The 15,985-nt window shown below is 39.1% G+C and overlaps 1 protein-coding gene across 3 annotated transcripts in view; it reads left to right on the top strand.

Moving 5' to 3' along the window:
- The window catches only part of IWS1 (IWS1, SUPT6H interacting protein), a 47,167-nt gene extending 39,992 nt beyond the window's left edge, over window positions 1-7,175 (top strand). For 2 of the 3 annotated variants that reach the window (XM_018065838.1, XM_018065833.1), the window contains exons 13-14: window positions 1,689-1,800; window positions 6,808-7,175. In XM_018065838.1, the coding sequence (XP_017921327.1) occupies window positions 1,689-1,800; window positions 6,808-6,939 (244 nt within the window). In that variant the 3' untranslated portion in view covers window positions 6,940-7,175. Of the gene's footprint in view, window positions 1-1,688; window positions 1,801-2,299; window positions 2,458-6,807 lie in introns of all 3 variants that reach the window. The other variant, XM_018065837.1, reaches the window with a different exon arrangement.

Genomic DNA, 15,985 nt, shown 5'->3' with positions numbered 1-15,985 from the left:
AGCTGGCTAGAGTTGAAGATACCAACCAGAATTTTAAACTTAACTGAGATGATGGTGTTACCCTTCAGTAGGGTGGAGAAAAGTTGATGTGAAGTCATAGGTGAGTTTTTTCTTGAACGTATTAAATAGAAGGTGAATGAGATAGTCCTGTAAATATCCTGGGTCTAGAGCTGGAGTTTCAGCTAGAGACATTGATAGTTATCTCCCTAGAAAAGATTGTTGAATCATGAAATTAACAGAGTATAATGGTTGTCCAGTGGTTAGGACTGGGTGCTTTCACCGCAGTGGCCCAGGTTCAGTCCCTGGTTGAGGAACTAAGATCTCGCAAGCTGCACAGTACAACAAAACAAAAAAACCCAATAAATGCATTAAAAAATAAACTGAATGCTTTGAAAAGGGGTGTAGCCACTGAAGGCCAGTGAGGAGCTGTGATCCTACACATTGGAAGAGAACCTAGAGAAGGACAAGGCTGCCCTGGAGGGGGCTGTGGTGGAGAGTAGACTTCAGAGGGGCTGTGCAGTGAATGCTGGCAATTACGCAGCACCCACATCTCAAAAGGAAAACAGGAAATGAGTTGGAGGGAGCCCGTGTCATTTCCTTGTGGATAGGTCTGCTGCCAGTGGCTTCAGGGGGAAAGTAAGAGCTGTGGGAAATTTTCTAGTCAGTTGATCTATTCACATATGTGAAAGTTCTAGAAGCTTGATATTCAAGAATAGAGCAAACCGTCCAAGGGAAGAGAAGCAGTTGAGAATCTTTTAGCCTTCTCTTCCACCCCCCACCCCAACATCCACACATACCCAATCTCCATATACCAGTGGAGATAGGTACCTAAAAGTTGAGTGACTCAAATTCCCAGACACTGAATAGACTTCACTTTTGAAGGATGGCAGTCTTTAGCATGGTGGTTCTTCAGTTTGCATGTGAAAGTTACTGTATGTGACACCATTAAATGCCGGCAAGGATGCAGAGAAACTGGACCACTCATCCACTGCTGCAGGTAAAATGGTACAGCCACTCTGGAAGATGGCGTGGTGGTTTCTTATGAAGAAACACATACACGGAGATTAATGAGTGCGAGCAAAACTGGGGAAAATGAAAACAAAAATTGATGAGTGACAACAACATCAGTATCCTGCTTGTGATAGTGTGCTGTAGTGATTTGCATGTTGTTTTTTGAGAGACACTGGATCTCTCTGTATTAATTCTTAAAATTGCATGTGAATCTATATCTCAAGTTTTTTTTTTTTACAAAACAGGAAACAGACCAAAAGATTACTATATGAGTTGCATATGCACAACCATGTAAACTGCTTTATGGGCATACTCAGTTTGGGAGGTCATTTTACCTGCCTGACTTCTCATCTCACAAGTGAACACAAGCGACTCCATTAGACCAGAGAAATTGAGATTGAGAGTCCTCGTGGAGGAGCCAGCCTTAGAAAGGAGAGAGGCACAGTTCCATCTGAAGCTGAGAAGAGGGGATAAGGAGTCCTGCAGAGGAGGCTGGCTTTGTGGGGAAAGTTGCAGTTGATAGAGCAGTGCGAGTGGTGATGGAGCCATCTGAGACAGCAGGGCGTGGATGGGGCGACGTCGGGAGGGCGAGGACGTCTGACACAGGTGTGCAGGTGAGTGCATGGGCCCAGCCAAGGCTGGCTGCATAAGCAGCGTGCTCTTCTTCCCGCTCTCAGGGCTCTTAGACCTGGAGATCCTGGATTCTGCGCCCGGGCAAGGGTCCCCATGCCCTCGAACAAGGATTATGTTGTCAGGCCCAAGTGGAATGTGGAAATGGAATCATCTAGGGTAAGTCATCAGTCCAGGGACCGCAAGGTGGATCTGAAATACAGATTACTGTCTGTCTTTTACTTCATGTTTGAGAACCCTTAAGCAGCTCTTAAGGTTTATCTGATTTGAAGGGAGCTATTTTCTCTTTATCTAGCCAGTTTATCTGGTTGTTATTATTACTGGTTTGGTAATATTTCTGACCATTATTACCGGTGAGCATTACTTCAGACTTAAAGAAGCATTATCAGTTGGGAAGTCTCTTCATGTTAACTCCTTTTGTTTCCACTGAAGCTTGAAGGTAGAGTGTTTGGGTGTAGTCTTCTATATTCTAGAACCCTGAGAAACAGAACTCACCTGCTTTGCAGCCTACCCCTCCCTTCCTGTTGAGCTGCTGTCAGTCAGCCTGCTAGGAGGTGGTGAGGGGAGACACTGTCGCCATCCCTGTAAATACTACTCGCTGGTCCTCATTGCTGCTCAGTAATCTTTGTTTATTCTCCATTCAAACTACTCTTTCTAGCCTGGTATACTTAAAAAGGGCCTAAGCCGATTGGAAAAGCATAAGAGGAGATTTGCAGAGCAGAAGCGGCTCAGCCGAGTGCACCGTGCTGTCAAGTTCAGCATCGAAGGCAACAGGATGCCCCTGTAGCCTGGCCCTGCCAGAGCGTTATCTGGGAGGTATCCCCGAGGAAGCATGCTCTGTGCATGGGCTTGAGCAGCTAGAGTGGAACCAAGTGTGCGTGTGTGCTTTCCTAACCAGAAAAGGCCAGAACCACTTTTAGTCCTGACATAATGACTGTGACAGGTACCTGGTGATTTTCTGGTCATCTTGAATATTTAGAAATTGATAATGAGGTTCCCTTCCTTTATCAGTACCCCAGTACATAATTACCTCACTGATAGATATTTTGGTCTTTCTGCCTGGTACCCTTTTTATTAAAAAGGTTTTTGTCAGGGCCCAGAATCATAGTGGTTGGTCTGCCTTACAGGCATATAAGCTGGTTAGTAACATCTTGGTGGAAGGGAGGTGGCTTCCTGTTGTCAGTGGCTCAGTAACCTGCCTTTGAGGGCTCATTGCGTAAATCCTGACACTGAATATTTAGGAGATAAATTTAATCAATATACATTTGGTCCATGGCCTGAAATGAAGACGACTTTGGAACATTCACAAAGCCAGACCCACTGACCCACTGTGCTCCCAGGTCAGCAGGAGCACTTTGCTGCAGTGAACAGTTGAGAGGCAAGTGTGTTGCCTGCCTTTTGTGCCTCCTCTGTTAGCCCTACTTGGGCAGCTGTTTCCACAGACACTCTCACTTTCCTGCCGGTTCACTTTGCTGTCAAGCTACTGTCAAGTCCAAGCACACAGTCTTATTCATTGAGAATAAAGGGTAGAGGAGCACTGGCTCAGTGCTAAGAATTCTTCATCTCTGCTTCCTTCCCTTTTTCCTCCCCACTACTCCTCTTCTTGGTCACACCTTGTGGCTTGTGGGATCTCAGTTCTCTGACCAGGAATTGAACCCAGGCAGTGAAAACCTGAAGTCCTAACCAGAAGACCACCAGGAGTCTCCTCCTTCCCTTTTCTCCTCTGTCTGTTTCTGTTTCCCTTGATATCCCTCCTTCCCCTCCCCACCACCCCTGTTTGTCTTTACCTTTACTATTCTCACTGTCTCTTCCTTTCTTTTATTCTTCTCTTTCATAATATATTTTCTTCCCCAGCACACTTATTTTAGAAAATCAAGATCTACAATAGGGCAGAGAAAAATGTAATAAAAAGCCATAATGGCCAGTCTCTTTTGGAAGGGCATGTGCCTGTCAGCAATTTGACAGTCTGGATCCCGCCTTCCCTGTAGGTGTTGGGGAGGGGGGAAGAGGTGGCCCAGCCTCCTGCTAGACTGAGACGTGACCAGCATGACGAGAGGGAAGTTCAGAGTTCTCCTTTGTCCAGCATTCCCAAGATCAAAATGGACTGTTACTTATCTTGGCCTGTCTGGCTTATAGAGCTCTGCCCTAAAAATAATAATTAAGGCACGTTTTGGGAGCTGGTCTCGTAGCTAAGTTGGTAAAGGATCTGCCTGCAATGCAAGCAACCTGGGTTCTATTCTTGGGTTGGGAAGATTCCCTGGAGAAGGAAATGGCAACCCACTCCAGTGTTCTTGCCTGGAGAATCCCATGGACAGGGGAGCCTGGCGGGCTACTGTCCGTGGGGTCGCAAGAGTCGGACACGACTGAGCAACTAAACCCCAAGCCAGCACACCCCGTGTCGCACTGCAGTGGTTGCCCTGCACTGTCTCCCTGCTAAGGCCCCTCACATGCCCCTCCCGGCTCCCACACTGCAGACACTGTGAGTGTCACTGGAGAACATGCTTCCTAAGAGGAAGCTGCAGTGAGTTAATGGCTTTCACATGAAACTCTTTTTGTTTTAAGTCTAATTCTTATTTTTGAAATTACATGGGTAAATATACTGTAGAATAAACCCCATTCCCCAAAGTTCTGTTCTTCCTCCATGTAAAGCACCACTGTTAACAATTTTGATGTATTAAATGTATTTTCAGTAATGTTTTAAACTTATTTTTTCCTGCTTACAATTGTAGAAAATTTTGAGATTATAAAAAGAAAAATCACTCACCACTCAAAAGCAATTTGACAAAAATTTTTGTTTCCTGTTGATATTTTAATATAATTAAAATTATATTTATATAATTTTGATCACTTCCTCTCATTAAACCACCTTATATATTTATCATTTGTAATGGCTGCATAAGTCTATCATGTAAAAATATATTAATAATTTGTTCATTATTCTATGGTTTCTGATTTTTCACTTCTAAATAATTTAATAACCTGCACTACATTGTATGTTTATATGCTAATTTATTCCATGGAATGCTTTTAAAATAACATTAAAATGACAAAGCAGTGCATGTTTTTATATAAATCTTTAAATACTAAAAGCACAAATAAACTTAGTGTCACTTATAATCCCACCACACCTTATATTAACATTCTGGGTTATTTCTTTAATCCTTTATATATGTGTGCATAAACATATTATTACTGGTTTGGGGTTTCTTTTGTTGTGGTGGTAGAGTTTTAACTTTTAAGCAAAATTGTGATCATATTCTTTTATAGCTTGTTAGGTTTGTGTTTTACTTAACATGGTAAAAATCCATTTGAGTAAACATTCTTCAGTGACTAAATATTGTATTATAATATGATTGTACCATATTTTTTAAAGCAAACCCATCTTGCTAATCTTTTAGGCTACTTTTGATTTTCACTAATACAGTGGTGCAGTATACAGCTTTACTGTCCTAGGTGGCGTAGGGTTAAGCAATCAAGAGAGAAGTTACTGAATCTGACATGCTAGGCACTCAGTTTTGTGAGTTTTCAGATTTGGGGCAACCAGGCATTTGCCAGCTATGGGTCTTATGATCTATAGCAAGGGGTAGGTCAGCGCAGCCTGGGCGTGTGCCAGTTGCTGAGGTTAGAGGGCTCAAATTGTTACAGAAGGTGCTGGGAGTGGAAAAGAAGTCCAGGCTGATGAGTAGAGCTGCTGGGAGTTGGGCAGTTGGCAGAGATCTGAACAAGTAAGGCTTCCCAGTGTCCACTGACTGCACATACTAAAAATCGGGGCACATTGTCTGAAAGGAAGTCAGATACTTACTTGGGACTGTCCAGAAATCTGGGGTATTGCATAGGGTGATAGCGCTTTCTTGTCTGATAATGAATTTTTACACCCCCTCACAGTACTAGTGCCAAATACCAAAGTTGATGTTAATTTAATATTTGTAATTGGGATGTACATAGAAAATCTAGGATGATATCAATGTAGCTCTTATTCAAGAATGATTTGTTAGAGATCCTTGCTTATATCTGAGGTAGAAGCTGAATCTAAAGGTGAGATAAGCCTAGGAGGGGTTCCCCAACTCAAAAGAACTTCACCACACTCGTACCAGCCCTGAAGTATCTCCTAGTCTCTACCTAATTCTAGCATTCTTTGGATTAAGCTTCACAGGGGATCTCTGAGGAGTAGATATCTGGGGAAAAGAACTAAAAGAACTCATCTCTTTTCAACTACTCAGCATTCATGAAGATTGGGATTGCTGGCATTACTGTACCAAACGAGAAGAGTTTGCCCTGATCCAACATAAATGGCAGACCTTTTCAGCATTTCTTAAAGGTGTCAGTTTCTTGAAAACCACACTTTTTCGAGACATAACAATCTTTTCAAAATATAGAAGAAATTACCTAACAACAAATCTTTAACCATAAAAGGGCAAGTAGAAAGAGAATGCAAGAAGTAGTAAGCCCCTTGGATCAAGAGACTTAATTTACTTTTCTTTTTGTGTCAAACTGATTGCAAAGTAGTTGTAATAGTAGTAGTAGCTGACATTTATTTTGAGCCCTGATTGTGTGCTTGTGTTTGTTATTATTAGCTGATCACTTCTCCCAGCAGTCTTGGAAGTCGTTCAGACAAGGGGCATCATTTGCACAGGGTTATACAACCCTGACTATTTCTAATCTGAAACTAGAGCTCCAGCAAGCACTTAGCAGTTCTGATCTGATTCATTACGCTTAGGGTTTTTTTCGATGACTTTCCTTGCTTTAGAAGATCATAATTTTTTATGCCAGCACTGTTAGAACTTGTGTGTATTAAGAGGTCACCTCCATATTTGGTCTTTGAAAGGGAAAAGCATAAAGTCAGAGTGTAATCAGATGAATTAGGGGGAATGCAGTTTCATTCCTCCCCCGTTTCTCTTCCTAGCAAATTTCTGTGGACTTGAGGCAAAATTTTAAAATACGGCACAGATAACAACAAAATTCTTCTTCTCTGAGAGAGCTTAATATGCATTTCTGACACTGCTGTGTGTACTTGCCCTGTTGTTCCTGAGGTCACCAAAGCTTACTCTGGTTATTCCAGAGCTGGGAACTCTGCAGTCTGCTGACTTTCAGAGAAAAGAAGGTGAACGACAAAACTAAATAGATGTGTTTCAGTAATTTGCTCTTTAATTTTTACCCCACTCTTAGTTTCAGGGGACCTCCAAGAAGGGTATCAGTCGACTGGATAAGCAGATGAGAAAGTTCACAGACATCAGGAAAAAAAGCAGATCTGCACACGCAGTAAAAATCAGCATCGAGGGCAATAAGATGCCCTTGTGACTGCCTGGGAGGTTCCCCGTCGCTACTCTTCAGAAATGCGCAATGGACTCTTTGGAGAAAGATGATATTTTAAAAACTTTTTTAGTGTACCTGTAAATGATGCAGCTTGTATCGAATGTCATAGGATTCGCATTTCTCTCAGTTATATTTAAAACCATTTGTTGTGCACTTTGTACAGAAGAATACTAGTCATACTTCTATAAACTTTACACAATAAAATTCCATTCTGGTTTTGGGGGGCTGTCTCTTCATTGTCTTCAAGGGTGCATTCTCTACCGGGGTGAAAATTGGCTCTTGGTGAGTGAAGGAAAATTGTAACTGTTACAGTGGTTTGACCCTTCAAAGTTCAAGCTTCCAACTCTGGTATGGTTTGTCTGGCCTCCATCCTTGGTTCCTCACTGTGCACTTCTTAAGACCCTTGGGATTTCCTGAGTACGAGGAATGTCTTTGTGTTGCTAATGAGGCGAGTCATGGTAGACCCCTGGATAACTAGGGATGGGGGCTGGTCACCAGAAAGGACCTACCACACAGAGGGTTGGAATTTGGGGCAGGCCCCGTGGTAGATGGGTGGGGACCCTGGAAATTGACCTGACCTAGTTGTAATGCCCCATGTTGTAATCAGTCGTGCCCAAATAATGAAGCCTTAGTTAACGCGGGACACTGAGGCTCAGTGGAGCTTCCTGTGTTCCTCCGTGAACACACTGATTCGCTGCAATGACGATGTGCCTTGATTCCACAAAGGGTGCAGAAGCTATGCCTTTCCTCCCAGACCTTACCTCATCTTCCAAGTGTCTTCATTTGGTTGATCCTTATTTGAATCCTTTATGGTAAAACTAATTATAAGGCTTCTCCGGCGGCTCAGATGGTAAAAGCATCTACCTACAATGCGGGAGACCTGGGGTTCCATCCCTGGGTCGGGAAGATCCCCTGGAGAAGGAAATGGCACCCCCACTCCAGTACTCTAGCCTGGAAAATACCATGGACGGAGGAGCCTGGTGGGCTCCAGTCCATGGGATGGCAGAGAGTCAGACACGACTGAGCAACTTCACCTTCACCTTCAAATTCGTTTTCTCTTTGGGGGAGCAGAGTCCTACAACTTGAGAAAAGATTAAGAAGTGCTATCTAAGAGGAAATAGGGACATAGTTGGAAATCGCTATAACTGCTGATGAGCAGCCAGGCAATTAAGACAGAATAGTATAACGTACAGCTGTATAGTTCTATTTTTGTGATACTTTAAAGTCATTTTTATAGTCTATGCAGACTTATTTATGAGAAATCTCATTAATCAAGATGACTAAATCCAAGAACAAGTCATTGATTTTAATTATAGAGATCTTATGTTACAAATTGGGGAAGGGTTATCTGACTGTTGATATTCAGAAACACACGAGATTGTTGATAAAAGTCTTTGAACAACGAAAATACGAAGTTTGTGCACTTAACAAAAGAATCTCTCAGGATCTCTTTACCCTTACTTTCAGTAAATTTAAAACTACAAATGTGATCGTTGTAAAAAGCAGGTAGGTAAAGATAGAGGTGATAACTAACCACTAGGTGGAGATGGAAGAACAGCTATTATCTGCAGTGTCATTTTTGCATCATATTCTCAGAAACACTTGTGAGAACACGCACAGCCATCTACTGAAGCAGATGTTGATGACCTTGACCATTAAGGTTTATAAACAAGAAAAGTAAAAAGACTTGAAAGCTGTCCGTGCACCATCCTAGCATTTAAAGTGGTAAGTCCCAGTCATCTAAAACTTTCACCTGTATAGGGTTAAAATTTGTGATGGTGCCAGGTATTAATGTGATAATCATACCTGAGAAATTTTAAATGTCAAGAAAATAGTTTTCTGTATAAATGGCCATTGCTGCATGGTTTATTTTAGTCTCAAAACTGGCCAAAAATAGCCTTGGTTTTTTTAATTGGAAATAGTTCCAATTTACAGTAATGTTGCAAGAATGGTAAACTAAATCCCATTTCACCTGTGTACAGCAAGTGTGAACGTCGTGCATGCTTGCTTTCACAGAAGTGTAACGTGCTTACAGCTTGCCTCTTGATCCCCAAATACTTAAGCATATTTCTTTCCAAAACGGACCTTTAGGTTTCCCCAGTGTTGGTGGTGGCAACTTTGACCACATGGATGCAGTGATGCAGAATCACACTCATTTTTTCAGTTAAGTTTTAATTGCTGATTAATTTTAACTTGGGGAAATTGTGAATATGTAAAGTACCCATACATTTTGCCATCATAGAGGACAGTATTTAGGTATGCAGTTCGTGGCAGTACAGCGTTCACTTTGTTGTGCCACAATCACTACTTTCCATTTCCAGAGATCTCAGCCTGCAAAGCTGAAACTGCCCTTCGGACAGTAACTCCTTTCTCCTCTCTCCCCTCAGCCTGGCAAGCACCATTCTACTTTGTCTCCAATTTCGGCTGCTCTAGGCATCTCATGTAAGTGGAATCACGCATTCCCTTTTCTGACTTGATCACTTAGCTTACTGTTCTCAAGGTTCATCCATGTTGTACCATTCATTCTAAGGCTGAGTAACAGTCTCTTGTCTGTATATACCACCTTTTGTCAATCCATTTTGTTGACAGACACTTGGGTTGCTTCCACCTTTTGGCCATTGTGAATAATATACTGCCTTGAACATGGGTATGCAAATACTTCTTTTGAGACCCGCTTTCAATTTTTTCACGTATATACCCAGAAGTGGAAATGGTGGATCATATGGTAATTCTGTCTAATTTTTTGAAGAACTGCCATGCTGTTTTCCATAATGGCTATTTAACATTCTCACCAACAGGACCAATTTGTCCACATCCTCACCAACACTTAGTTTCTGTTTTTTTGATAGTAGCCATCCTAATAGATGTGAGATTGTATTATATTGTAGTTTTGATTTGTATTTCCCTAATAATTAGTGATACTGAACGTTTGTGTTCTTTTGGAGGCTTTGGATATCTTCTTTGAAGAAATGTCTGTTCAGATCCTTTGCCCATTTTAAAAGTAAGTTTTTCCTTGTTGAGTTGTCAGAGTTCTTTATGTATTCTGGATAACTTTATTAGATTTGTAATTTTTTCCCCCATTTCTTGGGTTGCATTTTCACTGTTGCACCCTCTGACACAATTGGTTTTAATTTTGGTGTAGTTCAGTTTATTTGTTTCCTCTTTAACTGCCTGTTCTTCTGTAGTGTCCAAGAAATAATTGTCAGATCCAATGTCATGAAGCTTTTCTTACAGTTTTTTATAAGAGTTTTCTCTCTTGTATTTAGGTCTTTGATCCATTTTGAGTTAACTTGCATTTGATTTAAGGTAAGCATATACCTTTTTTTTTTTGACATGTGACTATCTAGTTTTTAAAACACCATCTGTTGGCAATATTGTCCTTTCCCGTTGAATGGTCTTGGCACCCTCGTCAACAACTGTTTGACCGGGTATGTCCATTATGTCTTTTTCTGGATTCTTGTCAGTATACCTGTCTTTGTGCCAGTACACTGCTTTGACTACTGTAGCTTTGTATTAGAATTTTAAGTCAGAAAGTGTGGGTCCTTATGCTTAATTATTTTTTGAGAATGTTTTGGCTATTTTGGAGTCATTTGAAACTTTGTTTGAATCTTAGAATGAACTATATTTTTCTGTAATAAACATCATTGGGATTTTGATAGGGATTGAGTTGGTTTGGTAGATCACTTTGGGTAGTATTGACATCTTAAGCATCTTCCAACTTATGGGCACCTAACGCCTTCCTGTATGTCATCTTCTGTAACTTCTTTCATCAGCTTTGTTTCCAGTGTAGTTTCCAGCGCACAGGTCTTTCTTTCACCTCCTTGGTTAACTAGTCCTAAGGATTTTATTCTTTTTGATGCAGTTGTAAATTGAATTGTTTTCTTAATTCCCTTTTAGGGTTTTTCATTGTTAACATGTAGAAATACAACAGACTTTAACATATTTTATCTCATTCAATTTTGCTAAATTTGTTAATTCTAACGTGTGTGGGTGTGGGGTGTAGAATCTTTTGGCACATCTACATAGAAGATTATGTTTTATTTCCAATTTGGTTAACTTTTTTCTTTTCTTAGGTAATTGCTCTGGCTAGGACTTCTAGTACTGTTTGATTAGAAGTCTCAAAAACAGGCATCCTGGGACTTCCCAGTGGTTGAGAATCCTCCTGCAATGCAGTGTGGGTTTGATCGCTGGTCAGGGAGCTAAGACCTCACATGCCACAGAGCAAGGAAGCCTGTACACCACAAATAAATAGCCTGTGTGCTACAACGAAAGATCCTGCATGCTGCCGCGAAGACCGGAAGCAGCCACATCAGTCAGTCCAGTAAATATTTTTTAAATGGGCATCTTTAACTTTTCCTGATCTTAGAGGAAGAGCTTTCAGTTTTTCACCACAGAGTATGATGTTATCTGTGGGCTTGTCATGTATGGCCTTTATTATGTTGTTATAGTTTCCTTCTGTTCAGTTTGTTGAATGTTTTTATCATGAAGAGATGTTGAATTTTGTCAAACACTTTTTCTGCATCAATTAGGATGGTCATGTAGGTTTTACCCTTTGTTCTGTTAATGTGATGTATCACACTAATTGATATTTGTGTTTTGAACCATAAAGTACATAATTCTTTTATGTACTATTGAATTTTATTGGCTAAGATTTTGTTGAAGATTTTTTTTAAAAACATTTACTAGGAAAAGCACCATGATTTTGTTGCTGTCATTAACATTAGTCACAAGGTAATTAAAATTTGTGTTTACCTCTATATTAATCAAATACTGTCCTGTTTTAACTGTTGAAAGCGTGGAACACCTGTGATAGCTAATGAAGTACACGCTTGTTTATATTGTATACTGTAGGCATGCGATTCCTAGACGATGGCCTTGCTCTTCCTGCTCATTGATAGTTCTTACCTAACAAAAAGCAACTGGTGTTTTAACTTTAAAGTTACTGTTATTTTTCTGGGTATGCTGGCAGTGTGGCCTAGTTCAGCAGCTTAAATTGGTATAATACACAGTGGTATTACATGCGGCAAGAGAATGATCACAGCATGGTGACTGTTACCCACCTCTACTGGAAGAATAAAGGGTTAATTAGCCAAATACCTAAATACCTTAAAATTCAGAATTTTAAGGGCAGTCTCTAACTACTCTGTTTTAACATTGAATTTGGCACAAGTTATTTTTGAAAATGTGGTAATATATACAGTTTATCCATATATAAAGTTATCTCTTAACTAAAGTTAAAGTTGAGATAATTGTTTAGTATCTATATAACTTTTATTGCTAAGAGCTTTTTTTCTTAGTCAAAATACATTTTTGAAAATAATTCAAAGACACTATCTTTTTAGCTTAATAAATCTTATTTTCCTAGAGTGAAAATAAAAGGCTGTCAACTTATGCAGAAATTCAGTTTAACAAACATTTATGTTTAGATCATGATACTTAGTAATATAGGGAATCTCAAAGTGTAGAAAGTATGAACCCAATTTCAGGAAGTTTATAACCTTGGAAATAATTAGAAATGATAATTTCACTCTAATGATAATCAGTAGTAATTGTCACTCTAATGATACTAATAGCATCAGTTAGAGATTTTTAACTTAAACAACCTCACAGTCACCTGATAACATAATCATCTTTGTCATACCAGTATTCAAAAAGTCATTCTGAAGAAGGCCGTCACTGGGTTACATGTGATTAATATAGGCTTACTAGGTTTATTTACTTTGTTATATGATTCTCCTGTGTAGAGGATGTTTCCACCTATCTTGTTCAATATCCCCATTTAATTGTAACAGTTCTTTTAAACATGTGACTCTTTTTTTTCCCCCCACCACCCTAAATATGTGACCCTTAAAGAACTGATATACTTCCTTAAGCTGAATTGTGACAATGGTGGGGGGAGTACGGAGGGATGAATTACTACAATTAAAGGCTATTTTCAAATAGATTCTTTAATATTACAGTCTGAAGCAGTGTTTTTTTGTTTGTTTTCACTGAGATATAATTGACATGCAGCATTCTACTAGTTTCACATGTACATGATTCAGTCTTTATATTGTAAAATCACTGCAGTAAGTCTAGTTAATATCCATCACCATACATAGTTCAGGTTTTTTTCTTGTGATCAGAACTTATAAAATTTACTCCCTTAGCAACTTTAAAATATGCAATACAGTATTATTAACTACAGTTGGTGTGCTTGCTGTACATTACGTCCCTATGACCTAATTATCCGGGAAATTTGTGCCTTTTGAGCCCCTTCACCCACTCCCACCCCTTGTTTGTTGAGAATTTTTGAATCTGTATACTTCCAGGATATTGGTCTGTAGTGTTTCTTGTCCTGTACAATCTTTCTGTGTTTTTGGCATCAAGATACTGCTGGCCTCAGAATTTGGAGTTTGGAGGTGTTCCCTCCCCTTCAGTTTCCTTTGGAGTAATTTGAGGAGAATCCATGTTAGTTGTTTTCATGTCTGCTAGAGTTCACCAGTGACGCCATCTTGCCATGGGTTTTCTTGTTGGGTGGCTTTTTAAATTATCATTTCAATCTCTCTACTAATTACAGGCCTATTCATATTTCTGTTTTTTCCTGTTTCTGTTTTGGCCCATTGTGTTTCTAGGAGTTTGTCCATTTTTATTTAGGTTATCCTGTTTTGACATACAGTTCATAGTACTCCTCCATAATTCTTTTTATTTCTGTAAATTTGATACTAATATCCCTTCTTTGATATCTGATTTTAGTTATTTGGAGTCTTTTTTTAGTCAGTCTAGCTAAAGTTGATTTTGTTGATCTTTTCAGTGAACCAACTCTTTGTTTTATTGTTTTTTTCTTTTTTTTTCTATTCTAAATTTTATCTCTGCTCTAATCTTCATTATTGCTTTTGCTCTGGGTTTAGTTTGTTATTTTTCTAGTTTTTTAAGGTGTAAACTTAGGTTACTGACTTAATGTTTTTTAATTAAAAATTTACAACTATAAATTTATCTCTTAGCATGACTTTTGCTGCATCTTGTAAGTTTTCATATGTTGTGTTTTCATTTTCATTTATCTCAAAGGTATTTTCTAACTTTGCATGTGATTTCTTTGACCCATTGGTTGTTTAAGGATGTACTGTGTAAATTCCAAATACTTTCGGAGCTTCCAGTTTTCTTCTTGCTATTGATTTCTTTAGTTTTATCCATTATGATTAGAATAGATGCTTTGTATGGTTTCAAGTCTTTAAAATTTGTCAGGACTTATTTGTGGCAGCCTTAACATATCATCTACCCCAGAGAATATTCCATATGCACTTGAGAGCTGTTGTTCAGTAACACACTTCTGTATATGTCTGCTAGGTCTGATTGGTCTCTAGTGTTATTCAAGGCCTCCATTTCCTTATTGATCTTCTGTCTTGCTGTTCTATCCATTACTGAAAGGGGGGTTTGAAGTTTTCTTCTGTCTTTATAAGTCTATTTCTCCCTTTAATTTTGCCAATAAGAAATTATTGTTTCACATATTAGGAGCGCTGATGTTTGGTACATACATCTTTATAAATGTTTTATCTTCTTGGTGAATTAACCTTTTTATCATATGTCCTTCTTTGTCTCTTATGACAGATTTTGACTTAAAAGTCTACTTTGTGTATGCAGTGTGAAGGGTCCCTTTTTTGTTGTGTTTTTGAGAATAGCTTTTCTGACAGGTGTGAGGTGGTGATATCTCATTGTGGTTTTGATTTGCATGTACCTGATGATTAGTGACACTGAGAATCTTTTTGTGTGCCTGTTGGCCAGCATGGTGTTTCGTTTGCAAAAGTGTCTATTCAGGTCTTCTGCCCGTTTTTTAATCACATTGGGCTTCTTTTGTTGTTTTTTTGGTTAAATTTATTCCTAGATATTTTACTCTTTTTCATATGGTTGTAAATGGAATTGTTTTCTTAATTTCTCTTCCTGATAGTTTGTTGTTAGTGTATAGAATTTCAACAGATTTTTCTATATTAACTTTGTATCCTACAACTGAATTCACTGATGAGCTTTAGTAATTTTTGGTGGTGCCTTGAGGGTTTTCTATGTAAATATCATGTCATCTGCAAACAGTGACAGTTTTACTTCTTCCTTTCCAGTTTGGATTTTTCTTTTTCTTATCTAATTGTTGTGGCTACAACTGCCAATACTATTTTGAATAAAAGTGCCAAGACTAGGCATCCTTGTCTTGTTCCTGATCTTAGAGGAAATGATTTCAGCTTGTCATTGTTGTGTATGCTGTTAAGCTGTGACCTCATCATATGGCCTTTATTTTGTTGAGGTGTATTCCTGCTGTACCCACTTTTTGAAGACTGTATCATAAATAGATACTGCATGTGTGTGTGTTAAGTCACTTCAGTTGTGTCCCAGCTCTTTGTGACCCTATGGACCCTAGCTCACCTGGCTCCTCTGTCCATGGGATTCTCCAGGCAAGAATACTGGAGTTGATTGCCATGCCCTCCTCCAGGGGTTCTTCCTGACCCAGGGATCAAACCTGTGTCTCTTATGTCTCCTGCAATTTTTTCAAAGAACCATTTAGTTTCATCTATCTTTCCTAGTATTTTTTTAATCTCTTTTTCAGTCATTTCTGCTCTGATCTTTATCATTTCTTTCTTTCTGGTAACATTGGACTTTGTTTGTTTTCTGTTTCTAGTTCCTTTAGGTGTAAGGTTGTTTATTTGAAATTGTTCTTATTTCTTGAGGTCAAGGCTTATACTACTATAAACTACCCCCTTAGAACCACTTTCATTGCATCCCATATATTTGGGGTCATTTTATTTGTTTTCATTTGTTCCCAGGTGTTTTTTGATTCCCTCTTTGATTTCTGTTGTGCGTCATCAATTGTTTAGTAGCGTATTGTTTATCCTATGTGAATGTGATTTTTCCAGTTTTATTCTTGAAGTTGCTTACTAGTCTCATAGCACTGTGGTTGAAAGTGATGCTTTGTATGGTTTCAGTTTTCTTAAATTTACTGAGAACTGTTTTGTGGCCTGGCATGTGATCTGCCCTGGAGAATGTTCTGTGTGTACCGGAATGTACT

This window comes from Capra hircus, chromosome 2 (assembly GCF_001704415.2).
Source record: "Capra hircus breed San Clemente chromosome 2, ASM170441v1, whole genome shotgun sequence".
In the NCBI taxonomy this organism is placed as follows: Eukaryota; Metazoa; Chordata; class Mammalia; order Artiodactyla; family Bovidae; genus Capra; species Capra hircus.
Note: the sequence above shows the minus strand (reverse complement) of the source record. Positions and strands in the feature narration are given on the sequence as shown.